The 27,605-nt window shown below is 49.9% G+C and overlaps 1 protein-coding gene across 2 annotated transcripts in view; it reads left to right on the top strand.

Annotated features, from left to right (window-relative positions):
• Positions 1-27,605, top strand: part of Antxr1 (ANTXR cell adhesion molecule 1) — a 187,586-nt gene that overhangs the window by 131,462 nt on the left and 28,519 nt on the right. For both annotated transcript variants that reach the window (XM_087907059.1, XM_087907058.1), the window contains exons 15-17: positions 4,584-4,679; positions 5,127-5,294; positions 10,477-10,557. In XM_087907059.1, the coding sequence (XP_087763185.1) occupies positions 4,584-4,679; positions 5,127-5,294; positions 10,477-10,557 (345 nt within the window). The remainder of the gene's footprint in view (positions 1-4,583; positions 4,680-5,126; positions 5,295-10,476; positions 10,558-27,605) is intronic.

Genomic DNA, 27,605 nt, shown 5'->3' on the forward strand with positions numbered 1-27,605 from the left:
CCTACACAGAAAGAACGATGATTGGGTTTGAAATTCCATGTGTCTCTCGTGTGCTGAAAGCTGCATGAACGCCGAGAGACTTAATAACTGCAATCAATTAAAGCACATCTTGCAGGAATGTTAGCTCTCTGCCCAGAAATTAAGAGAGGAAATTGCATTGTGCAGAGAGGAAGGAGAAGAGAAGCCTCTCTCCATGTTGAGTCTGTTCTTAACCCTCCAAGAGCAGGAACCTCAGCTAGTCCACATTTCTCTCTGACTTTGCCTGTGTTGTGTGCATCTGTCTCTTGGACCAGAACAAAATGAGTGAGACGTCCTGACGGCCGCTATGTTCACTCTGGGTGGAAAATGTTCCCCCTCAGTGGCATTTGGAGTGGCTCCTTCTGGGGAGTGCTCGGAATTGGCCTTTTGAAGGTGAAATGCTGGAGATTTTGGTACTATGGGGCCTGATGTCCTCTACATGTAACATCTAGTACAAGGTTTCACGGACATCATGGGTGCACAGACATGCAAGATGCCAGGCTGGAGCCCAAACAAGAAAAAATAGACAAAAGCGAGGGAAAGGAAGAGACAGCTTTTTTAGCTTCGTTGGCATTTTTATGGAGACCATACTTGACAGAAAAAGGCAAGCATAGTTCCTGAAACATAATGATGACCGTGGACACTTGGGACCTGAAGGCTTGTGGGAGGCTTAAGGCAACTTCCTACTGCCAAGAAGATTACTTCAGCATGTGTATTGGCCCTGGGGCTCCTGGGGGGCCCTAGTCCCCTTCCTAATGTGCTCTTGCAGGAAGAAAGGAAAGAGGGAAATCCCACGGAAAGAAATAACTTAACTTCGACCATGTTAAGTATTTTATTCAATGCACTGAAAATCGTAATTGGAATCTAGACGACTTCTCCAACCCAGCCCATGTGAAGATCCCAGTGAGGCCTCAGCACAGCTTGTGTGCACTGGCCTCGGAGTACCCTGAAGATCCTCCTCTGATGTCCTCAAGTGGATGCCTCCCTTCTCCTTCTTGGTGGTCTCTGGGTCTTGCATTAACTCCTCCCTCTGCATTAAAGCTTAAGACGATTAGATACTCAAAGGTCAGGAACTATCTAGTTAATCTGAACGCAAACTGGGAATGGCAGTGCTTGCTGGAGACCCCAGCACTGAGGAGGCTGAGGCAGGAGGACGTCCAGCTTGAGGTCAGCCTGGGTGGGGGAGAGAGAAGAGAGAAAAGGGGGAGATAGGTTGCCCTGTGAAGGCAACCCCTTGCCTACTGAGTATTAACTGGCCTTCATCAGGTCTGTGACCATCACTTCCCAAGGGAGGCTGTCCTTGTCAGGGCTCCTACTGTGGTGAAACACCATGGCCAGAAGCAGCATGGGGAGGAAAGGGTTTATTTCTCTGACGTTTTATATAACAGTGCATCATCAAATGCAGTGAGGACAGGAACCCGGAGGCAGGAGCTGATACAGAGTGCTACTTACTGGCTTGCTCAGCCTGCTTAGGACCCAGGACCACCAGCCCAGGGGTGGCATACAGTGGACTGGGCTCTCCCCCATCAATCACTGTTGATGGAGCACTAATTAAGAAATGTCCGACAGACTTGCCTACAGGCCAATCTTAGGGAGACATTTTCTTAGTTGAGTCTCCCTGCTCTGATGACTCCAGCTTGTGTCAGATTACATAAAACCGTCCTGCCCAGAGGAGCTCCACTGTATAAATAACTAAACTCAGGATGAAGGCTGTTTTTGTGTCGAATCCTCTTTGATAGGAAGTACAAAATGCTCAGTGCAAAAGGTACGCCTTTTCGGGATTCCCTGTCCCTGGAAGTGAAATTCCTAAGCCAGCGTAAAGAACGGCCACCTGAGCTTTGCAGATCTCAGCAGAAGGGAGGAAGCTCAGGGTAACACCTCAAAGGGGACCCGGGGGAGAGGTCTTCTCCACTGACACCAGAGTGAGACTTGATCTTCTCTGACTTTGTCCCAAAGAGTTGGCAGTTCCTGGGAGATTGTGTTAGCAGTGCCCTCTGTCTGGAGGCTCATCTAGGTATAGTCATCTCTACGGATGCCTTGACTACATTTGTATTAGAGTCATGCCGTTTACTTCATGACAACATAGCTCCCTCGAGACACAATGTTATCCAACAATGAAGGTTTCGGTAACTAGTGCTTATCCAGATCATATATACATACATACATACACACACACACACACACACACACACACACACACACACACACACACACACATATATATATGTATGTATGTATATAGCAGAGAGAGGGTTTGACTCCATATCACTATTGACTGTTTAGATGGAGATGGGTAAACCCAGGGAGAGTGTGACTGGCAAAACACAGAAGGCCAGCAGCACCAGCCACTAACACTGTCTGGCATGGGACCTCCACTACAGTCATTGGAGGGAATGAAGGAAAGGACATACAAGTGGCTCTTGTTTGGGGTCACCCAGGGTTTATCATATGGGTTCAAGATGTGTTAGGGTGCTAAGATACTTAAAGTCCCAGGGGCCCTCACAGTGAGCTGGGGAACAAAGCTCCCCTTGGTCCCAACTGGGTGTGGATGTCAGAAAAGCAGGAACAGCCCAGTGCTTTGAAGGCTGTCAGCCTTCATCCTGGTCCAGTAGCAGTGCACTGCATCTGTGCAGGAGGTAGGGAGTCCCAAAATCTGAAACCTCACTCCTTCCACCCACAGTTTTGCTTAATAACTAACTAGAAATTAAATATTTGTTGGGTTGGTAGAGGTTAGCACAAGGAGCCTTGAATTCTCTGGGAACTGGAACTCCACACAGGTTAGGTAACTTACGAAATGTCTGGAGGAAAAGGTAGGAGGCATGGGGAAGGCACACAAACCCCCGCACAGTGCAGTGTGGGATCGTACCAAAGCCTGGCACAGCGGGCAGCGTTAAAGAGCATAGGTTCTCGGGTTTCCTGAGAAAACTCAGCTTGGTCTTCCTGAAGACAAGCACGTCAGACTTGGCCTCTGTCGTCTGAGGGATGCTACCACGGCGTTGCCCAAAGGTTAGTCTAGTGACGTCTGGGCAAAACATCCTTTAAGATTTAAACGTGACTTCTCCTGGTGGGAAACCGAGTGCAGCCCCGGCTGGGCCCTGTCTCACACTGCTGATGGCTTTCGCTGCTGCTGTGTCATTTTGTCCCCTGGGTTTGCTGGATTCCCATCCCCCTTCCGACCTATGTAAGGGGCTGGAGGGCGGCACTGTGCGGCCATGGCTGTGGGTGTAGCTGGCTCTCCTCTCCCACCCTGCCGTCCGTTCTCCCTGCCATCTCCTGTGGGTACCCTCACAGATTAGGGTGGCTCAGCACATTCCTTTCTGACCACGCCCTACTGATTCCTGCTCCTTGGTGCTGTGAAACAGTTTGGCTCAGTCAATCCTGACCTCCGGAACTATGGAGGTCACCAAAGTTTATTTACCAAAACAAAAATCTGAATACATCCCCAAAGGTGATTGGGGAAAGACACCTCCCAGAAGCACTGAGCCCCAAGAACTTGCTCCAACTACTTTTGGTCAAGTGAACAGACACATCAAAGGTTCTCCTGGCTCTCCGGGATTGCGCAACTCTGCAGGCCCTGGTGCATACACAGCACTGTGCTTCCTGCAGGGAAACTCTGGCTCTCTCTTTGCTCAGACCTTGGGCTCAGGGTTGACTTTCGTGGCTGTTGTTTGGTTTGGAGAGGAAACTCAGGTCAGAGACTAAAGTGAGGCTTTGGTGGAGCTGACCGAATGTCTAAGTATTTCCTGTTGTGAATCTACATGCGGTGGGGGGAGAGGGGGCACCTGCCTCTGGATGACCTGCCCTTGAGAGTGGAGAAGTGGAGAGAGGGGTGCCTTGAGTGTTCCAGGAAGCCAAGGAAAGGATAGAGATGGATTTTTGTTTGTTCTGTACATAAGCATTCAGCTATCTCAAAAAAAAAAGCAAAAGCAAATTCAGACATGACTCAAGTTCTTATACTAAGGAGTGGGGCATCCACTGCATAGGGCATTAAGTCACCCACAAACTTCCTGTCCGCTGCTTGGGATCTGACAGTCACTTGTGTATCCTGGAACAGCTGGAGTAGATGGTGACCAATGTTTGCACTTCTGTAACTGACAAATGACGTCACTCATAAAACCATCTTCTCTTGTTAGAATACAATACCCAAGGCTGAATGGTTTATCAAGAAAAGAAACTAATTTCTCACAGTTCCAGGAAGTCCAGAGGCAAGGGGTCTGCATCTAATGAGACCTTCTTTTGCGTCATTCAGAGAATCTCCTAACATTGTTGCCTTAGGGATTACCCTCCCAACCCATGAAGAGCAGAGGCACATTCAAACAGCACCCTGCTGTGAAGGAAAGGGCCTGCTCCCGGGGCTGTCTGTCCACAGACTGTTTAACACCCATTTTCACGGATCAGGACAATGTACTTAGACTGAATGACCTCCAGAGTCAGTGAGCATGGGACTTAACTGTGCTCTGAAACCGTGAGGTTTGACTGTACCAGCTTGTTCCTGTCCACCTCACCATAATAGACACCCACGACCTTAGGGGACTTTGTCTTTATGTCTCACAATCTCTCGGCAGGAGGAAGACGATGACGGTCTGCCTAAAAAGAAATGGCCCACGGTAGATGCCTCTTACTACGGTGGACGCGGTGTGGGAGGCATCAAAAGGATGGAGGTAAGAGCCCTCGCACAGCTGCCTGTGGCCAACCACCTAGCGATAGACACCCACAGAAAAGGCTTGGGGTTTGGGGAGAGGTAACTTATGAGCTATGAAGATGGAGAGGTGGAACGGTACAGCCTTTAACCGCGTGCCAGCATCTTGCCCATCATGAGTCAGCAGAGGTCACATGTCTTCCAAATCCCCCAGTGGTTTCTGTTTTCATTGGACTAAACCCCACTTCTCAAACTCGTCCAGGCAGTTCTCCCCCTAATTCCTCCAGCCCATGACTCCCCATTTCTGTCAACCTTCCTGCTCCCCACTTTCCCTTTTCCCACATCTCTGGCTCAAGATCCTAAAGGAACAGAGGACCTGCTAGCTTGCACATTACCCCGTCACCCTGGTTCTCCAGGGGCAAACCGTGCGATCCTGTAACTTTGTTTTATGGGCTTTCACCACCATTAGGTTCGCTGGGGAGAGAAGGGCTCCACGGAAGAAGGGGCTAAGCTGGAAAAGGCAAAGAACGCGAGAGTCAAGATGCCAGAGCAAGAGTATGAGTTCCCGGAGCCCCGAAATCTCAACAACAACATGCGCCGGCCTTCCTCCCCCCGAAAGTGGTATTCGCCCATCAAGGTGTGTCTCTGCCCAGTCCTTTCATCCGTCCGTCTTCCCAGCTATGAGCCAATCTTCTTTCTTCTCCATTCTCTCCCCCGCCCCGCCCCCTGGCACTCCACTGTTAGCTCTGGGCCCTAACTGATGCTGGTTTCTTGAGAAGTTAAAGCCCTGGGAGGTGAAGAATGCTTCTCGGGGGGCTTTTGTCACCGTGCGTGCACATGGCTCATGTGAGGGGTCAGGACTTTTCTCTGTGTCCTTGCCCCTCTGCACCTGCACTATGACAACCATTGGAACCCTTGAAACTTATAACTCTAGACAAAATTCATCCCAACTCCCGCAAAGTCTGTTCTCCAAGGTTTGCAAACCAAGGTTCCAGCTGGATAGTCTCCTTCCCCGCCCCCACACGTGCCTACAGCCTTGCCCCTCTGCCAGGAGCTACACAGACAAGTTTTTTTAGCCTTCTCTGAGTACTTCTTAGCTTAGGAACGGCCCTTATACAAATCAAGAGAAATGCCAGGGTTGGGGAAGGTAGTTGAGTCTGTAAATGATTGCTGCATAAACGAAAGATCCCCGGGGCTTGCTGAAGCTTCCTGGATAGGGACTCTAGGCAAATTGGTGCGCTCTGGACTCAGAGAGACTGTGTCTCAAAAAGTAAAGCAGAGAGTGACCAAGACACCCAAGTCCATCTCTGGCCTCCACACGCACATGTGCGTGCTTCTAGGTAGAATGTGTCTGGACTGGAAGCTGCCGTTTCTCAGGGGAATGAGCTCAGGCTCACAGGAACTTTGGTGCAGTTTCCATTCGGGCTTGTTTAAAGCCATGGATTCTTTTTTTAGGATAAGCCTCCCCGAGGCAAAGGGTTGAACGCTGAGCTGTGGGTGAAGCCCAGCTGGCTGGGGGGCCGGCTGTTGCTGCTAATGCTCTGCCAGTGAGGAACGTGCAGTGGCGTGCAGACATGTGCAGCCGTGTGCAGACAGGAAGGAGCCAAGAGGATCCTCCGAGAAGAGGAAGGGGGATTTTCTGTCCTGCTGTTTTCAGGAATTCACCTTGTGACTAACACTGCATCCTTGGTTCTAGCTGAATTTTTATTTCTGGAATCTTCGAGGCTGGGAGAGCATGTTGTTCCTTTCTTAACTGGTAGCTTCGGGGTGAGTTTTGCTAAATGAATCAGGATGTGGACAAATAGGTTTAGAAATCTGAGCATGTTGCCAGCACCCTCCTGGAATCTGTGTCTGCCCAGTGAGTCCTGTCAAGTCCCTGCTGAGCCGGGCACAGATACTGATGCTGGGCCTTCTCAGCCCTGTGTGAGCCAAGGGTGGGGAGAGGAAGTCAGAATGAGGATCCAGGTTTGGAGGCCCAATCTCACAAAAGACCTCCAAGGTGTCCTCAAGCCTAGCCTATTCCAGGTGCCAGCTCAAAACTATCCCAGTGCCAAGCCTTAAGATTCCACACCCAAGCGTCCCACCCAATAATACCTTTCTGGTGCCCCAAGGACTTCTGGCTGGTGCTCCCTCCCCTACCCTTCCTCTTTGAGAAAGTGTCTCCCTTAGTTACACAGGATGCCCTGGTGCTTCTGGCAGAAGGATCACAGGCATGCTTCATCATGCTAGGGTCCTGGCTCCCGAGCTTCCTTGGTCATCGTAATAAACCACACATTCTCCAGTGTCGTCCCCAAACCATCAGCATTGGCTTCACCCATGAATTTGTTAGAAACACATATTGAGGGGTCCCACCTAAAAATGGCTGAATCAGAAACTCCAGTATAGGGCCCAGAATCTGAGTTTTAATGAGCCCAGTAGACAGGGTGTCACCAGAGGTCTCTAGCACCATTGCCTGAGGCAGGGCTGGAGCTCAGAGGATAGGAACTGGGCACCTGGCCATTTCTCTGTGACGTGTTAGGAGTCTCCGCAAAGAAACCTGGGTTACCTTTCACATCAGGGCCATTTTAATACCACCACATTGATGTGACATCACTTGGAATCCAAGTCTTGGAGGCACCTCTCAGGAGAGATGAAGGAAGCCTGTGAGATTCTTGACTCTTGCCTGGGCAAGGCTCAGGTTGAGGTCATGAGCAAGCTTGCAGGCTCCTCCTGCCTGGTGGCACAGCTAATGCCAGCTCTCACACAGGCCCTCCGCTAGGTCAGAGATGGGCGGGTCACAAGTGGGGCCAAGAAAGCACTCCCAAGCCCCATCACATTAGACCACCCAGCTCCTTCAGCACACTCTGTCCAACTTCATTCTCTCTCTCTCTCTCTCTCTCTCTCTCTCTCTCTCTCTCTCTCTGTGTGTGTGTGTGTGTGTGTGTGTGTGTGTCTCAATTAAAGGCAAACAATAAGACAAACAAAACAAAAAGGCACACCAAAAATATGCAGGATGCTTTGTGTTGGGCAACTACTGGACATGGGACCTGCCCTGGAGCGATGGGACCCAGGGACACTCCATTGCAGAATTTCTGATGTCCCCTTTCCAAGCAGCTAGCAACTGCAAACAGCTTCTTGGTTAGGGATGGGACTTCGTGCCCACTTCCCCTCCTCCATGCTGGGACTTTCGTCCGGTTCGAACCTGTGCAAGGCCTGTGTGCTGTCACAGAACTCCGGTGCTGTGAGCTCATGTGTGTGTCAGCCCTGGTGTGTCTGGCACACATGAGTTTTCGAGCTCACAGGGACTGTGGTTTTGATGTTTTTCACTGGTTATGTAAGTTCTTATCCTCCTCACTTTTCCTCTTCCTGAAGTCTTTGTTCTCCGGTTCCTTCTAGAAGATGTCTGTAGACCTGTGCCCTACAGGGTTGCAGTTACCACAGGGAGACAGGGAAGCAGGGAGAGAATGAAGAAACAAACGGTCCCCCCTCGCCCTCATCCCACTCATGCCCTTCCAGTACCCCCCGCAACCCCGTACGCCAAGGGAAGCTAGCTGGCGCAGCAGCAGCAGCATGCCAAGAAACGCAGACAGTAGGTGAGGGCAGGCAGCTCCAGGAGAAGGGCTCGCCTTCCATCCCCGCTGTGAACAGGGAGAACCCTGCTCCAGCACAGAACTCTCAGCAGATCCTGGGACCATGTCTAGCTCTCCAGCAAACGTGGCTGGTACCATCTACAGGGTGAAATGGGTTGCAATGGACCCCCGCCCCTTCTTCCTTTGTTCCTGAGATTGGAGAAGCAGGTGGGCTAAGCAGCCCAGCAGGAGGTGAGGAGGAAAGGGTTACAATAGGCTCCTCCTCCTGTCCCCCCAGGGTACCCCACGGTATATTAAGACACTGACCACACCAACCACACTTCCCCCATCCTTGTTCCAGACTCATGATGGGGAATTTCCCCTGCTATTTAGCTGCATTTTCCTTTGCTTGGTTTTTGCTTCCTCGATTTACAGCACCCCGTGCTTCTCATTAAACAGAATTGGCCATTTCAGACGAGTTAAGTCATGCCCAGATACATGGCCACCAACTGGCTTAAAACTAGGACTGACTGCAGACGTCAGAGAAACTATCCATCTCTTTTTCCAGTAGCTTCTCCACATTCCAGGAAGTGAAAGAAACGACAGCTAAGGGGCCAAGGCAGAGGCTGCCTTGAAAGACAGCCGGGCCGCTCCCCCCGAGTGGCAGACTGTGACAAGCAGTGGATGAAACTGTCTGTATTCCCAAGCCTGGAATTCCAGCTTTCCACTCAGAGCAGCGCTATAAACTGAGCTATCGTCAAGTTTCCTCCTCAGAGCCGAAGCCACCATCTACGACAGACAGCCCAAAGAGCGGCAATGAGCGCAGCAGCTCAGCCACGCCCCCGGGGTGCTGAGAATGGTGGTCCCTAGGTCTTCCCGCTACACGGGCCAAGCATGGACCTTCGCCAGTCTTCATGCATTAGTTACCGTCTGAGGCGCAGTGAGGTGTGGCTGTGGGAGCCTGGGACTGGTAAATTTCCCATTTACCGGTCAAGCGGAGTCCACTTCATATGGAAGAAGCTATTTTTAGGTGTCAGCCAGCACACCCTGGCTGGGGCTCTTGGGTTGTGGTGGGGGCTCTGTCGCAGCTTCACAGAAGCAGCGGGCATTTCGCCTGGAGAGCAGAGTCTAAAGTGTACAAGCTGAGCCTGAAGGACACACAAATGTCACAGAGAATGCCCACTCCCACCCCCCTCAGGCCTTGGAAGGGATTCTCTGGGGCAATGCTGGCTTCAGAAGGGAGCCATGAACAAGCCTGACACTGTCACTTTAAAATGACAGCTCTCTGTCATTGTTCAGAAAATCTGGGCTCTGAGAATCTTTGTCAGAAAACTGTCTGCTTTTAAAGCCTTTTTTTACCTTAATTTTTAAATTTTATTATTGTATGTGAGAGAGTGCATGATGGGGAGAGGGCATGTGCCATAGCTTACATGTGGAGGTCACGTGCCATGGCTTGCATGTGGAGGTCACATGCCATAGCCTACATGTGGAGGTCATGTGCCACGGCTTGCATATGGAGGTCACGTGCCATAGCTTACATGTGGAGGTCACGTGCCACGGCATGTGTATGTAGGTCATGTGCCACAGCTTACATGTGGAGGTTAGGACAACTTTGGGAGTCTCTCTGTGTGTCTCTGTGTCTCTCTCTCTGTGTGTATGTATGTGTCTCTATGTATGTGTGCGTGTCTCTGTGTCTGTGTGTCTCTGTGTCTGTGTGTGTCTCTATGTGTGTGTGTTTCTATGTATGTGTGTGTGTCTCTGTGTGTATGTCTCTATGTATGTGTGTGTATCTCTTTGTGTGTCTCTATGTATGTGTCTCTGTGTGTGTGTCTGTGTGTGTCTCTATGTATGTGTGTGTCTGTGTGTGAGCATGCAGGCAGCAGTTGGCACTGAGTGTCTTCCTCAGTCACTGTCCACCTTGTTTAGCAGGCAGATTCTCTTGCTGAACCTAGAACTCGCCGATCAGTTAGTCAAGCTCACCAGCCTGCCCTCCGGTGCCCCGGGATGGCTTACCCGTGGGAGGCATCGCCTCCTCAGTCCTCAGGCTTGCATGGCAAGCAGTGTATCCTCTGTGCCATCTTCCCAGCCCTGTCTGCAGCCCTTAGAGTGTATCCCTTGCACTGAGAGTGGAGTGCCCCTAACCCGCATTCACCATGTTGCCCAAGCTCTGTTTCTAACATGCTGGGAGAACCTGGGGAGTTCTTCATATCTACAGTGGCTGTCCACCAGGCTGGTTTTATATGTAATCTTCTTGTATTTGTTTTGTTTCAGGGAAAACTCGATGCCTTGTGGGTTCTGCTAAGAAAGGGATATGACCGAGTGTCCGTGATGAGACCACAGCCGGGAGACACGGTAGGCTGCGCTAGCGGTCACACACACACACGCGCACACACACACACCACACACACACACTTCTTTCCCTTTCCCTCTGTTTTAGCAGTACCAGAATAACTGCTCATGCACAACTACAGCTATTGTCTCCTGCGCCGACAAATCAGATGCCAACTTTTTCAATCCTGGTTGTTACCAGACCTTGTGATGGGTTTGCTTTTCTGAAAAGGACTTTGACAGCAATACATCATGTTTAGCTCCCTAGAACTTGAGAGCTGCAGTCTGGAGTGCAGGGGGTGCCAGCTCCAGGTAGGCTCATGCTGCGGGCAGCCTCCAGTGGGACATCTGTGGCCCTCATCTCCACGGGCCACTGAAGAGGCACAGAGGCAGCACCTCAGGAGAGGCATAAAGGCTGTGGAGAGCTCCAGCCAGCTGTCCAGAACTCTAGGGGGGCATCTACTCTCCCAAGGGGTGTGACCAAGATCTGTCAGGGGCCCAGCTGAAGAATCTCCCACTAGAAGGATCTACCCAGGTAGTGCCACCCTAAAAACCAGGCCACCGTTGTCTTCTCTTTGTAAACGGAGACAACAGAAGGTGAGCAATGCCCCTTCTTAGGAGAGATTTCAATCCACAGATGAGGAAGACAGACTCAGAACAAAATTCTCTTTGCTTCCAGCCACCTGCATCTTCCTTGCAAACCTGGCCTGTTTACCCAAACACAAAATAAAGGTGTCTCTTTAAGGACTTCTGTGAGCCAGGCAGACTTCAGCTTGAAGTCACTTCCTTCCTGGCAAGAAAAACTTCAGGCAAACCCCCAACCTCTGTGTTTCCTCTTTGTAAATTTGATAATGGTAACCATATCGTGTTTCAGCTGGCAGGCAATGGTAGCCCCTTGTCTGAGTTGGTTTCCCCGTTGCTCTGATAAAATAACTCCCCAAGAAAGCAACTTAGTGCGGGAGCTGAACAGAAGGCTCTGCAGTTAGAGCCCCCACTGCTCTTCCAGGGAATCTGTTCGGCTGCTCCCAGCACCTGTACCACACTGATGCCCTCTCCCAGCTTCTGTGGGCACCAGGAACATACATGGTACACATAAACACATGTAGACACACACTGGAATAAATAAATAAATATCAACTTAGGAGAAAAAGAATATATTCAAACTCCTGGTTTGAGGCTAAAGTCCATCATGGCAGAAGTCACACAGCTGGTCACATTGCTACCACAGTTCAGAAGTGGGGAAGGATGAATGCTGAAGCTCAGGTCACTTCTCCTTGTGGAGGACCCAGGGACCTGGGCTGTCCACCTATAGTGTGGGGTCTTCCCACCTCAGTTAACCTACTCAACACAGTCCCTCACAGTGCCTGAGGCTAAGAACCCTTCCCCCCCACACACACACACAGGTGTGCCTGAGGTTAAGAACCCCCACAGGTGTGCCTGAGGCTAAGAACCTCACACACACAGGTGTGCCTGGAGCTAAGAACCCCCACAGATGTGCCTGAGGCTAAGAACCCCACACATAGGTGTGCCTGGGGCTAAGAACCCCCCCACAGGTGTGCCTGAGGCTAAGAGCCCTCCCCCACAGGTGTGCCTGGGGCTAAGAATCCCACACACAGGTGTGCCTGGGGCTAAGAACCCCCACAAGTGTGGCTGAGGCTAAGAACCCCCACAGGTGTGCCTGAGGCTAAGAACCCCTCACATTATGCCTCAGAGAGTTCTAGGGCAGAAAAGACCACTGTGGTGTGCCACCCTCTTCCCCTACTTTGTTTTGCATAACCCCAGGACGCTCGCTCACTACAGACCCACGGTGATGACTGTGCAAGATTTATGGGGCTGACCACATTTTCCATCAACTCGAAGTCACTCCCACCAGCCATGTGCCTGTGAACAAGAGTCACAGGTTCTGAATTTTCCTCTAAAGCAAAACAAAAACAGAAGTCTCAGCCACACTCTGAGCTGCTTCAGAGTGCTGTATTCCGGGAGCCTGGCAGCTCCTCCCCTGGGCTCCTGTCCCCTTCTCCAGTCAACATACCTGGAAGGGTCAGCCCAACATTGCAAGGGCTGTGGAAACTTGAGCCTGTTACCTCAGAGCTGAGCACAGGACAGACATGGCTGCATCCCCACCTGACACCCTCTTTCAGCCCTGGGAAGGCTCACAGTCCATGGTTCCTTGAATCCCACCAGGGAATCCCTAGGTCAGTGTAGAAGGGAAAGTGACAGGACCATTTAGTAGCAAGCCAGTGACCATTTGGTTATACCCAGGGTCCTAACATTTTTAAAAGTTTACTAAGCAAGGGGAAGGGAGGATCCCTTGCTTGCACCAATCCCTGCTTTCAGTAAACAGTCACTGGGGTGCCCTTTCTAAAGTTTCTAAAACAAAGCCTTCAGTGTGTCCTTCTTGACGTCTGACATGCAAGAAATAGGAAAGAACGAAAGAGAGAGAGAGAGAGAGAGAGAGAGAGAGAGAGAGAGAGAAAAGAAAAGGAAACAAGAAGAAAACTCCAATGTTTGGATTGATCAAAAGAAGTCTCCCTTTCTATTTCATCTGCTATTCACCCTCATTCCTTGGTCAACTCTGACGCCAGCTGCATGAAGCTCACCGCTCCCTGAACCTGCTAGGACCTGTAAAAGTCCTGTTTCTCTGTTGCTGTGCCTTCCCTTCCCCTCCACTTAACGAACTTCTGTTAGCTCAGCATCACGGTTCACCATCTCCGTGGTGACCCTGTCAACACAGAAAGCTAGACCCATGCTTCCACCATGGCAGTGGCAAAGCAGAACCCGTGTGACACATGATGAAAGAGAACCTTTGCACATTGTGTAGACTGTCCCCGAGGCTTCCTGCACAGGTGAGCAGCTCGGATTTCAGGGATCTTACTCATCTTTTAGAATGTTTAGCCTGAGAAGAAACGCTCAGAAGGCTCACGAGAGTTTTTCCGTGGCCTTTCTTAGTCACTGCCGCTCCTCTTTCATGAACCTGGTTTATTCTCCTCACTGTATCCACGGAGTGAGCTTTCCGTTCCAGCGAGCGCCCTGTCCTAAGGCTACCTCAGAGAGACAGTGCCATCTTTCGTTGTGTACTTTTTCCTTTGAGGACATTTATTCCCAAGTGATTACTGTTACATTACTAAAACCGAGAAATGGTCGTTTGGCTAAGTGTCCGGCTCTGGACCGCTGAGGCTGACGTAGACATTCCCAAATCACAGCCCTAAAAGTTCACATAAATTTGCCTTCCTGTCAGCGTCTTCAGCAAATCCAATGGGCTCAGGAAAGTCAGCTATTCGATACGAGCTATCTGGTGGGCACAATTTTGCAGGTGTTCCTTTTCTCTTTCTCCAGCTATCTGTGCGTGCTTTTGATCCACCTTTAAGATTTATTTTATTTTTGAATTAATGTATGTGTGGAGGATATCTGTATGTGGGGGGTGTGCCCATAGAGGAGCACCAGATCCCCTGGAGCTGGAGTTACAGAAAGTTGTGAGCAGCCTGACACGGATGCTGGAAACTGAACCCAGGTCCTCAGCAAGCACAAATATTCTTAACCGTTGAGCCATCTCTTCAGCCCTATGGATCCACTTTTCTATTGAGTTTTTAAGGCTGACTTTTCCAAAGACACTTTCTTCAGTAACTTAAGGTTAGCACACAGGACTAAAGCAAGGTATATCAGCCGGGGTTCCTGGAGCAGATCAGTGGTTCTCAGGGGTGGGCAGGCTTCAGAATCACTCTGAAAATTTAACAGGTTGCTGGGCCCCAGCTCAGGGATTCCCACTCAGTCACTATGGGCAAGACTGGGAATTCGCATTTCTAAGGTGACTCCAGATAACACTAACACTGCAGGGCTGGGGTTCACACTTAGAACCAGGGAGATAAGTGAACTCAGTGCCATCAGAGCCCCCCAACTCCCAATCCTGTCAGCCTGGATCTTAACAAGATTTCCATACACACCTGACTGCTGAGTCATCTCTTCCTGTATTTCCACGTGACCCATAGCCTTGGTGCAGAATATCTTACCTAGCTTAATAAGAAATCATAAGGCCCGATCCGCTGCCAAGAAGTCTCCCTAGCCAGGAGTCCTGTGCCTAGATCACTAATTCCAAACACATTATCAGGTAAGAAAGGTTGGATGACGTGTAGTGATTCCCAGGCTGGCTTCAAGGCACATGGCTCCGGCTCCAGGGATTCTTTTCAATCGCTCTGGCCGTGGTCTGTGCTCTCTGGGCAGTTCTCACAGGCTCCAGGCCTGAGAACTAGTAAAATGGCTCCACAGAATGTCATCCATGTCTATCGGGAACAATTTAAAGGCAAGTTTCCACATTCTGAAACCCGGAGAGAGTCACAGGTGTCCAGCAAGTGAACAAGTCACGATCCCCTTCCTCCCAGGGAGGGAGGCCAAGTCTAGATTCTGGCTGCTGATGTTGTGGTTGTTTGGGGGTAAGGAGGATAACCCCACCTTGAGTCTCTGTGGATGGAAGTCAGTGCTTCCCTCCACAACCTAAGCCTCACCCCCTTCTGTCTGCCCCAGCATGAACCCCAGTCCCTCACATGCTGCTGGATGACCCATGGAGCTAGACCTTTGTTTTGTTTTTAGCTCCTTGGTTGCTCTCAGATCTGGCATCAGGGACTGGTACATTCCTTTACTCCCTGCACACAACAGGCTCAGAGCTTGTTTTGCAGACTGGGAACTCCTCGCGATCAGAATAGATCTGAGGAAACACGCACGTAAATGTATGTAAACAATGTCAGCCGCTCGTGAATGTCAGCACAGCCAGCCCTGGAAGTTGAGCAATCTGAGCTCCAGTCCCAGGGCTGTCTTCTGCACAGCTGTTTGCAACAAGGGAACGAGGTTGCTTATGTAGGCTTTGTGTCTGCGCTGTCACAGAGAAGGGAAAGAGCTGAGTAGGTTGTCCATCCCAGGGACTTTCTGAACAGGTGAGCCTCCAGTACCATGCACTGACATTGGGCAAGCATGCCTGCCTTGTCTTCATGTTTCTTCTCCTTCGTGAGGCCTGCAGTCCCTCTTTTTCATCTTCCCATGGCTTCTTCCCGTCAATCAAACATCTTTGGTACCCCCACAAAGAATCCATTTCCAGGATGGGCGCTAGTGACGCCCAGCGGAGTAGCACTTCATTCTGGCGTTCGAGTTTGGTGTGTGGTCACTACTCTAACTGAAAATGGTTACAGAAACACAGAACCATTCATGGTGATGTGGGGCAGGCACCTGTGACATCCATTCACATAAAGCTCGGGACCAGGGCTCAGCTCTCGGCAGGCACAGCCAGAAAGAGGATCAGAAGAATGACGTCAGGGCTTCTAGATTTAACCATACACTCAGTCCTCTGCGTGCCTCCCCTCATTCAGCAGAATACCCAGTAGTGCTAGGCATTCCGTGACACTCACTGTGTGGGAGTGGGAACAAACAGGCAGGTCCCTCAGCACAACCTGGGGGGAGCGACTCTGAGATGTGGCTGGAACCCTCAGGAAAGCATCTTGTCTGCTCTGGAGTCAAAACTGGCTGCTGCCAGCCACGTCTGAGCTCAGAAGGGGTGCAAAAGAAGCTCTTAAGTGAAGAGCTTCAAGTCAGACTTCAAGGCGATGCCAATCAGAGTGGAGGATAGTGAGGCATGTGGGGTAATGGTCACAGGACCCCAGCCAAGGACAGTGCCAATTCCTGCAAATTAGCAAGTTATGTTTATAATTGTGCTTAAGAAAGGGCACACTGCTATGTTATGCTCTGGTTTACACACAGTGGCAGAGAGGGATGACGTTAGGGAGGACTCATTCTGGATGGAAGGGTGCACTGCTGTGGTTTACGCTCAGGGGCAGAGAGGGATGATGTTGGGGAGGACTCATTCTGGATGGAAGGGCGCACTGCTGTGGTTTAAGCACAGTGGCAGAGAGGCATGAATTATTTTCCTACTTTCCAGTCAACAATTATGAGAAGAATTGTATTGTCTGAATTAGATGTGGTGGTGCACAGACCTTTAATTCTAGCACTCAGGTGATAGAGGCAGGTAGACCTCTGAGTTCAAGGCAAGCTTGGTCTACGTAGAGAGTTCCAGCACTATTACTACGTGGTCAGGGCTACATAGTAATACTCTGTCCTGAAAAACAATAACGGCAGAAAGACTCTCGTTGTCTATGTGAAAATCAAGTTTTTCTCACACAGAAGACAACACGTGTACGCTGGCTGAGACTAAATAGGCGCCTTGAGACCTTCGGTAGGTGTCTGAGAATCTAAAACAAAAATCCAATTTGTTGACAGCTGGCTCCTGACTCTTACAAACCTTTGTGAGAAGTGGGTCATTTAAGAAAAAAAGAAAGAAAGAAAAATGCAAATTATGGGAACTGTTCCTAGAGGGTGTGATTTACTTTGGCGTGGGATGTCCTCTGGAAGCTGAATTCTCAGGAGAATGGCTTGGGTTCTTACCCTTGGAAATCTTTCCCTCTGTCTCTGGAGGGGGAGACAAGTACTTGGAATTCTTGGCTTACTTTCTTGAGTTTAGAAAGAACAAGATCAAAACATTCTCTCCCCACAGCAAAAACCAGACTGCATACAGAACCTGCAAGGTTAACTTTCTTCAGAGAAGTCAAGCCCAAGGTTGACTGTAAAGTATTCCATCTTTGGATTTTTCTGTGCCAACTTCCTTCCACAGTAGTGAGTGTCTCTGAACGTGAAGGCTACTGCATGCTGCGGGCTCTCTGTCGACCCCCCCCCCCTTTTCCTTCTCTCCCAGCCCCCTTATTAAAACACCCCTCTCCCACAAGTATGCTCTCACCCTCTCCTCCTCATCCTCTTCCCAGCTCCTCCCTGGACTTCAAGCTCCACGTTGCCTCATCTCTCCGGCAGCTGCAACAACAGAATGCCGATTTCCAGCTTCAGGCTGCAAACAGTAAACAGGGAGGAAGCAAATCATAGAGACGGAGTCAGAAAACGCCCTTCAAATTCTCAATCTCATGTCTTTTTATTGTTGTTCGTTTGTTTTCTTCCAATCGTTCTTGAGGGAAATGGGACTTGGCCTTAGGGCCAAAATTTCACCCAAGTGCATAGTAATTCTGAAAGCTTGATGCTTCGTCCAAAAATACTTGTGTCTAGCAACTTAGCTCTTCTGGAATCCTTCGGCTGATGTCACTGAAAAGTCCTGTCTAGGGACATGCTGGCCTCTGTGATGGGTCTCAGTTAGGAATCACTGGCAGGAAGCTCTGCTCAGGCCTAAAGGTTGGATCATAGGTGGCAACCCCTGACTTGGGAATTGGATTTCCAGAATTCTCTATGGAGCAAGCCAGGCTGCTATGGACGGCCTGCACAGCCCATCTTGTGTTGTGTTTCCATGACCATATGTCACCTCAATCTGACCCTCAGTCTCAAGGAGGAGCTGGCTGTCAAACCTTGTTTCCCAGTCCCTTCATTTTGGAGTAGGGAAGTTGAGAGCTAGACAGGTGCTGGGAGACCCCCAGTCACCCAGGTACAGCATCTCACATAGTCCCCAATGCAGCCTTACTCTGGTCTCTTGCAGATAAGATGGGGCTTAAGGCCCCTGCAACTGTTCAAATCACAGAGGGCATTAGTCAAAAGTGGCACAAGTAGAATCCAGCCATCCTGCACTGCCCAGTCCTTCTGGAATCTTCCCCTTAAAATCATTTCTCTTACCAGAGTGGAGGTGTGGGAATGAAAACACAACTCACATGACTATATCAGGAGGGAGTTTCGGGGATCCTTCATGAAATTCCGAGTTCACGTCCTGAAAATCGCCCGTGTTTATTCTCCAGACAGCTTTTGTACCAAAACGTAAACTGAGGAGGAGTTCATTAGCATTCTGTTTCCTAGGCAGTGGGGAGAATGTCTTAGGTCAGGTCTTCCTGTCTATGTCCATTTTGTCATGTCTTCCTATGCCTGCTCTGTCAGATAGACTGAAAAACCCCTCTTCCCTAGGCGACCTCCTAAATTACAACAGAAGGAGCAGAACGGCATTAGCATATGCTGACCGCTTGCTAGGATGGGGTCAGGCTGTCTCGTTATCAAAGGCTAAGCGACCACCTTCTGTGTGGAAGGTGCAAATTGTGCCTTGCCAGGTCGCTCAGAATTTTGACTGTCTTACCATGTATGAATATGGCCTGTATAATCGGGCTCTACAGGAAGGGAAAGGCTTGTGTTCATGTGTTGAAAAGAAAAAAACCTGGACCAGTTTTGGAAGACAGAGGGAAGTCCTTCCTATCCCCCTTCCTTCTGGTACCTTCTGGTTTTTGTACCGTGTCTAATGTGTTCTTCCTGCTGATGACCCGGGCTTGGACCTGTTCTCATTTGTCATCCCTCCAGGCTACAGACACATCATCTTTTTCTCTCCCTGGTTCCCACCCGTCCCATGCTCTTCTCTTGTTGGGTCTGGGGTGGGGGCACAAAGATGGGGACAGATCACTGAAGTCTAGTAAACCAGAAGTAAACTTTATTCCAGGAGAAGAAAATAAAAATTAGAAAATTAAATCTCCATGGGGCACAAAAAGCTTATCAGCTAGCGGAGACCACAGCTAGAGATGGACTTGGAAGGCTGTGGCAAGGACAGTTTCTGAACTCCCCCTTTATATAGCGAGAAGCAACAAGCATCAGGCATGAACAAAGGAATTTCTATAATCTCAAGGTAAAACTCAGATACCAATTGTCTTTTTTACAATTTCCATTAGCAGAGTTTTTCAGTTAACCTGATGTCTGTATTTAGTTCATTGTCTTGCCCTGGTGTCCCCGATAGTGTTTATTACCCAGGCTCCGCGTCTCCCCCGCCACTGCCGGTTTCGCATAGCACAGAAGGGTGTGGGAAAATGCACAACCAAAAAGTCACGTATATCCCACCACTTAAAGGTTAACTCAGCCCATGTCCATTGCTGGTCATGGATGGCTCGGGGTGTTATCTTAGGGCTAACTTTCAGTTTGTGGAGCAACCCTCAGTTTGCAGAAGGCCACTTCAGCCTTGCAGACAGAGCTATTTGCAAAACAAAGTAACCCACTGTTAAGAGTTCATCCTTAAGCTGCTGAGACAGTTGCTGACAGTCTGCTCTCATTCTCCTAGGCGCGAACTTTATATTTCTTTATTTCTACTTTCTTATTTTTGAAATCTACATTTCTATTTTCTTATTCTTGCCCTCTTCACTCTTACCACCAGCCCTGTCTAGGACAGATCATATCCATTCATCAACAAACAACGCTCGGGTCCCTCCTCTCTGGCAGGCCCCAAGCCAAGTAGCTGTGCCAGTGGGAGCCAGCCCCTGCCTCGGGCAGTCCACAGTGAAATAGTTGGGAAAGTTCACAGAAACACAATTCCAAATGGCAAATTGTGTAAGTGGGAGTTCGGGGTTCCCTGAGACCGTGGAATAAGGAGAGCTAACCAAAGCCAGGGTCCGAGGGAATAGTCTGACATAGAGGATGAACTTGCAGTGAAGGGTGGCAATGACCTTCTGTCTAGAGAGAATAGCCTGTGTGGGGCCCAGGTTGGAGTGGAGCTGGAGGTGGCTCTGAAGGGGAAGGGAGAGCCACACTCCACTCCGGGCTCTGCTCTCTGCCCTTAATCCCTTGAGATCCTCTGGGCACTACTGGAATTCGCACCTGTAGGATGCCATCCTGCCCTCTGCTCAGGGACAGCTCTTCCTGCCTCCTGGGCTTCCAGACCTGTCCTTCCCTGTGAGAGCTGACTGCCTTGTGAAGGAAGAGATCACAATCATATTTCCTTTTCATTTTCCCCACGCTACTCTGAGGAAATAGTTCACACTGTTTCTTGTTCTGAGGAAGTCTTTTGTGACACCCCCCTCTTATAAGATCCTGCATTTTTGTAGCAAGCCAAGGAGAAACTCTCGCACAGTCCCCTGGGGCCGCGAGCTCTGGGTATGAGGTCATTAAAACATAGACCGTTCATTATAACCACTACTGATATTTTTGTTAGTTTCAGCTACTAATATGACTTACTTAAGTTTGTTCTGACTTTGTATCCTAAGAATGAATTTCTACTACCTAGTGTTTTTCCTTTTTGGCCCATACGTCTAAGAACAAAGCCACTTTTAGAGCCCACAGCGATGAGAGTTAGCCTTGGGATGCTCACCCACTCTAGACTCCAGCATCTCATCTCTTTCTGAGTTCACCCAGCATCAGGCTAAGCTGCCCCCTGGGAGGTGTGGCTCTGGCAGCTGCACCAGCCATTGTTTTGAGTCCCTGACTCTGCACAACCTGCACATGGCCTTATGAGTCTTGTGTGGACTTTGCCGTACATATAATCCCACCGGGGAATTCTAAATGCCAGTCTGGAAAAACAGCCTCGCCGGGTCTCCAAGAACATGGGCCAGACAACAAGTCCACAGTCCACAAGGGGCCTGTTCCTCTGCAGGACAGTGACTCTCTTTTCTTCTCCCACTCGGGAAGAAGTTCTGGTCAGTCTAGGTTGGGCTTCTCAGGTATGGGAGGAACAAGTGACCCCAGGGCTTAGAGGGCTAGTAGCTCAATATCCACCATGTTGTGTCCTCACCCAGCCCAAGGCAATTCAGAATCAGGGCCACCTTCAATGCTTTCAGAAGTAAGCGGAACAGCCCTAAAACCACAGAATCCCCCCCCCCCCAACCCACAGTCTTCACTGCGCTATAGGCTGCCTCCCTGCTCTGGGCCAGGCCCTCGGCTGGGGGTGGGGCTGTGTTGCAAAATGAGTTTGCGAAGGGCTCAAAAACGACCTCCTGACAAAAAGAGGGCCTTACCTGTGGTTGACATCGCACCAGCATCCCAATACAATGCCACTGGTAAGCAACATGGAGGTTTTCAGAAGAGCTGGACTGCCCGGGGGGTTTCACCAGAAACATGGCCCATAGACTCAGATTTCCTAGACACCAGTGATGAAGAAAATGCTTTGGCCATCAGAGTGTTGGCACCACCAGGCTGAGAGCCCTGTCCCCATAAAGCTCACCCAGTCTGTGTCCAAGAGTAGGCTGCTAGTAGATTTATGAATCAAAGGCGGGCCAGCGTTTTCAGCCTTCATTCTATAACAAGCCTCTTGCTCTCTGCAGCCCATTCCCTTGACAGCATGTTCTGTTCTCATCCATTTCCAAGCTTGATTTTTGTGTAACTGGCAACGGTTCGACTATTAAAATCCTTGAGTTTTGTAAACCATTGGCAAGAAAATTGTTTCTCCATGGAGAAACAACTTCCAATGGATCTCTCCAGAAATACTGAAGCTACAGGAAGAAAACAGCATTTGGTTTTAGGTAAATCATCTCCCTAGTCACTCCCAGAAGATGGGCACATAGGTAGGTAAGCTGTAGCGCTAATTCTAATTGGTCTTAATAATAAAAACCCGGAGTCAGATATTGAAGTAAATGCGGAAAGATCAGAGAAGTAAAGGAGTCAGCCACTAAATGGACCTTTTACCTCTATCAAGTCCTCAGACCAAAGTGGGCAAAGCCCTGTCTCCACAGATCCTCAGACTGAATGCAATGAGCTCCTGTCTCCTCCAGCCTTTTATTCCTCTCTACCCAGCCATATCCTTTCCTCCCTCCTCCTCCCAGTGCTGGGATTAAAGAGGTGTGATTTCCAAGTATTGGGATTAAATGTGTGAGCCATCACCTCCTGGCTGTTTCTCTTTTAGACTAGATCAAATCTTGTGTAGTCAGGGTGACCTTGAACTCACAGAGATCCCTCTGCCTCTACCTCCTGAGTGCTGGAGTTAAGGTGTGTGCCACCCCTGCCTGGCCTCTATGGCTGACTAGTGCCTTAGCTCCACACTCTGATCTTCAGGCAAGCTTTATTTGTTAAATCACAAACAAAATATCATCACAGTAAATAAATAGATTCATATTTTAAAATTGCTTATGAGGCTAGAGCTCCACGGTTAAGAGCACTCGCTGCTCTTGCAGAGGACCAGACTTTGGTTCCCAGAATCCACGGTGTGCTGCTTATAGACACCTGTAACTCCTGCTCTAAGGGGTATGGTGCCTTCAGCAGGCACCTACACATGTGTGCACACACAAACACTTATGAACATGCACACATATACACACAATCAAATTTTCTTTAGGATAAAAATTACAAGAGATGACTGACCACCTCAAAAGAACAGTCAGTCTGTCTTATGAACACCTGAGCATGGCTGTTGGGTCAGTGGTGACATGTGCTCTGGACCGCCAGCGGTAGACACATTGGATGGGTGTATTAGGTTTGGTCCAACATTATCTAAACGAATTTTGTTTGTTCTCTGTATGTTTTACACACGTTGACTACTACCAGAGTAGAAGGGGAACCCTGGCCCCTGTCGTGTCTCCGTTGGATGACACGGGCCCAGACAGCCTAGGTGACGTGACAGGATTTTAACTTCGCCACTGTTTATCCTTTGAGGGCACAATGAGAATCCCAGAATTTCCATCTTCCCTTACCAGGTTTCTGCTGAGTCAGGTGTGACTTTGCTTTTCTGGGTCAGTTCCTACTCATCCTTGGTCCCAGCCACAAGCCCTTCCGGCACCGCCGCACAGAGAAGCAAGCGCTCGGAGCTTGTGAAAGCTCTGCTTCACACACGGCATGTCTCTAGGGCCTGTGCTCTATTATGTCTTCAAAAGTTTTCCTAGACAGCAAGTATCTCCTCTTTGCCAAGAGGAAACCCATGTGGGGTGAGTAGCCGCGAGAGCTGTGTTTGCAGGAGCCGTCGACCGTGGTTCTCCTCCTCTTGCTCTGTGATGTACGTATTCTCATCCCCATCTTATGTGGCGGGAACTCACTCTGCAGAAGGTTTTTAAAACATTTACCTACAACTGACCAAAGGAAGAATTGGCCAGGAAGTGGTGTTGCATTCCTTTAATCCCAGTACTCCATAAGCAGAGGCAGGTGGATTTCTGAGTTCAAGGCCAGCCTGGTCTACAGAGTGAGTTCCAGGACAGTTGGTGCTACACAGGGAAACCTTGTCCCTAAAAATCAAAAACATGAAGGACCAGAGCTGACTCCTTCGATGTGCATTTATGAGAGTGCCCAGCATCGGTGAACAGTGCGGCCCTTCCCTGAAGTTCAGCCCCTAGGTGCACAGCACCCAGCTGTGTGCTACACTGAGAGTCGGGACAGTGTGACGGGCAGGAGGAGAATGGGTGTCTAGCCCAAGTGGACAGAGGAACCCTCACTAAAGAGGGAACATTGAAGACGAGCTCTGGGCAAAAAAGGAACAGACCAGGCTGTCCAACAATCAGGACAGCCGGGCAAAGCTTGCAAGGCTGGAAAGAGAGAGCTTGGCTTGCTGGGGAATGCAAGGGCAGTGGTGTGGAGTAGGCAGGGGGCAGAGAGGCAAAGCCAGGGACCAGGGTGGGCAGGGTTCCTGAGCCAGGACGGTTGTGCAGCTTTTCCTCTATGGCACATGAGAGCATCTAGAGCAGAGGGCTAGCAGAAATGTCACCTGGATGCTGACAGAGGGAAAGACCAACGACACAGAGACAAGAGTGGAAACTAGGAGTCACGAGAAGAGACCAGCAAGTGCTGGGTAAGGCTGTGGTGGTGAGCCAGCATGCACCCAGCAAAAACAGACAGAAATGGACAGATCCGGGAAGTATGGGGAGAGACCGACTGATGGATGGCTCACCCCTCTTGACACCTGGATGCCTTCTGGTCCCCCTTCCTTTCCTGCAGTGTCTTCCCCGAACATTCAGTCCTAGGTTGTTCAGTCCTCCCACTGCAGAAACACTGAAAAGCAGGAGGAGCCCGGGGCCAGGCTGAAGGTTTGTGCCCTTTGGTTTTTTTGTTGTTGTTGTTAACTCATTGTTCTGGAGCTGTTGGCTTTTTAATTGACCTTGAGGAAGAGATCTGTGATAAACGCTGAGACTCTGGTACCCAAACTCATCTCCGTAGAGATCAAAACAAAAGGGTTCTAGTCTTTCGTCCTCGTTTTTGCTGACAGGAAACCGGACTGTTTGTATGTCCAGTTGCCCACTTACCCATGTCCCATTTGAAAACCAAATATTGGTTATCACACTGGCTGGTGACACAGAGCACAACGTGCACCCTGAGGCCTGACGCTTCTGCAGGGGACATGGAGGATAATTGTACGTAAGAAGCAGGTGTTGTATTAGAAAGTGGTTGCTTAGCCCTGACAGTAAGATGAGGAGAGAGGAGGCGGGAAAGATGGCTCCGTGGTTAAAGCACTCTTGCCTAGGACCCTGGATCAGTTCCTAGCACCCACCTGGCAGCTCACAACCATCTCTAACCAGGGGACCTGGTGCCCTCCTCTGGCACATGGTGCACATGTGTATTGCAGGCGAACACCCTTACACATAAAATAAATCATCCTCTTGGAAAGATGAGGAGAGAGACAGCCTGTGGGTGGAGGAGAACTAAGGTCAGGCAAGGCCTAGCTGTAGGAGTTACTGAGAGGAGGTGCGGCCCAAGCTTGCCCTTGGAGGCCTGTGCTCAGGCTTTGGCTAAACAAAGGCAGCAGGGAGGGTCAGCAGACGTGGCAGGCTGTGTGTGCTCCGTGTGCATTTGCCGCCCCTCCTCGGGCCAGCTCAAACAATTCCTTGGCGCGTGCCCCGAGCTTCGGTAATACCCAAGGGCTGTAGATGTGCTCAGTGTGGAGGAATGAGGGCTCACCCTTCTGCATGGGCCAGCACAGCCCGCTTCTCCCTGGAAGAGGGAAAGGGATGAGCCGTGGCTGCAGGTGTGAAGGACATCTGTGTCCACTCCACACCCTCCCCTCTTGGACCCCAGGGAGCCTCTGCTCCTCAAGTCAGTGAACTTACTCCCTCCGAGTCTCTCTCTGGCTCCCACTGACTGCCCACACAGGTTGCTTTCTTGAACACCTGTTTTACAGTTGCTCACAGGTATCAAATAAATTTATGGAATGCTACACTGCATAGAGTAGTATTCTCTCTCTCTCTCTTCCTCCCTCTTCTTCCCTGCCTCCCTCCCTCCCAAAATGCTTTAATAAGATGATGTGCATCAGAATCCTTGAGGAAAACCCACCATGCAGTGTTTCCTAAGTAGGTACATTTCTGTTCTCACAGAGAGTCCCTTGAGACTAGCGCTCTGTGGAAGGCACTCTGACAATCGAGGCGCTCCATAGTTAGTCCATCAGCTTGGCTCTGGGGAGACTGCACCCTGTGGCCCTGCTTCAGCCCACAAACCTATGTGCTCCTGACTCTGAACTCCTACCGCTACTGCTGAAACTAGCTGGGGTGCCGTCTTCTCTCAAAAGCTTTGCTGGTCTGGTCCAGTTGTTAGAGATCTTTGTGCCTCAGAACCATACTCAGGTCACACTCGCTTAGGGTTGGGTGAGGTTTCTACTCTTTCTGTCTCTGATACCTGGAATATGGCATCATCCAGGAAGTTCTTGTTGAGGCAGAGAAGTGGGAAGGCGGGAAAAAGGAAGGAGCTGGGAGCGGTAGGAAGGAGGGAGAGGAGAAGAAGCAAGTGTGACAAGAGGAAAGAGAATCCCCAGGTGACAAGAGGAAAGAGAATCCCCAGGATCTTAGACTTCTGCAGAGCCTAGCTGGGTGGCATAGCCCAGGGAAAACAGGCTTCACTGCTGTGTGACAGAAGGGACCCATGAGGTTCTCCTCATAGAACCAGCCAGTTCCACTGCCCGGAGTGGAGTTGGCCTCGTGCCATGTTCTGCTGATGGGCAGGACACATTTGCAGGGCACACGGTTCTAAGGGGTGGGTATGCTAATGCCATGATCCTCACCATAATCAGAACTTGAAATAAATATATGCATATTTATATTATTAAGAGGGCATTGCAAGTATTGATTCATGTGGGTTTTATAGGCAGTATAATCTACAGTTTACAGTGGTACTAAATATGAAAAGTAATTACCTGAGGGATACAAAGAAACCAACCATGAGCAGCTGCTGCTGCTGCAAAAGGCTGAAGCCTGGGTCTGCCTTTCTCAGAGCTGAGGCTCAAAGCAATTTGGGCCAGCGTGCGCCTACGTGGCTGACTGGAGCTTTGCTTCTCAGGGCTGGCTGGGCAATCCACAGCCTCCTTCTCGGCCAGATGGCTGGCCGCCGGAGAAGGAGACGCAAGAAGTGTCCCACACCAGTTTCGTGCTTCTAAGGCATACACAAATGGCCATCCCTTTTCACAAACCTGGCTTCTTAAAGGGGCCAGAATTTTATTCCCGTTCATTCAATTTTTCAAATGCAAACAAAAAGCATGTTGTCAACGAGACAAAACAGATAGACACCCCCAAGGGATTCTCAGCTTCTGCTGACGTGGTTACCTTCTGCACAGGCCAGCCTGCCAGGGCTCCACCCTGGCAAAGCTGGTCCTATGGAAGTCCAAGCTGGGTGGGTCCCTGACTCCTGTCTCCAGCAGTCCATTAAGTGCCCAGATGTAATCCTTTCATGCATATGCATAAATTCCATTCCAGGGTGTCAGAGCAACACCTAAGTCAGCCTTCCAAGTTTGGTTCATGGAAAGAGCTAGGGCCTGGGTGTCAGGGGCTGGTTTCTCATCCACGTTCCCCAGGACTTTTACAAGCAACACCCAGTGGCTACAGCTCAGGTGCCAACAGTGAACAGCGGCAGTGAGTGCTGGGATAGGGCGTGAAGAAAGGTCAACTCGGTTGCAGCTCTCCTTGCTCACCCTAGAGCAGCCTGCAATCGTGTGCTTGGCCAGGGCCTGGGGAGGTGGCTCGATGGATAAGGTGCTTGCCATGCAAGCATGGGGACCCAAGTTTATATCTCCAGCACTCAGAAAAGGCCACACCAGTGGCATGTGTCTGTAACTGTAGGACTGTAGGGGATGGAGGTTGGAGGTTCCCCAGAGCCCACTAACCTGTCAGAATCGTCAAATGGGTGCGCTCTGGGCGCAGTGAAAAACTCTGTCTCAAAAATAAGGTAAAAAGCATAGAGAATCTCTGATCTTCACAGGCATGCATACACATGTACATTTATAGTCATATGCACACATGCATACTTATAGTCATATGTACACACATTTACACTTAGTCATGTGTACACATGTGCACCTACAGTCATATGCACACAGATGTACACTTTTAGTCATATGCATACACATGTATACTTAGAGCCATATGCACACATGTACACTTATAGTCATTTGCACACACGTTTACACTTAC

Source organism: Myodes glareolus, chromosome 6, assembly GCF_982192425.1.
Source record: "Myodes glareolus chromosome 6, mMyoGla1.1, whole genome shotgun sequence".
In the NCBI taxonomy this organism is placed as follows: Eukaryota; Metazoa; Chordata; class Mammalia; order Rodentia; family Cricetidae; genus Myodes; species Myodes glareolus.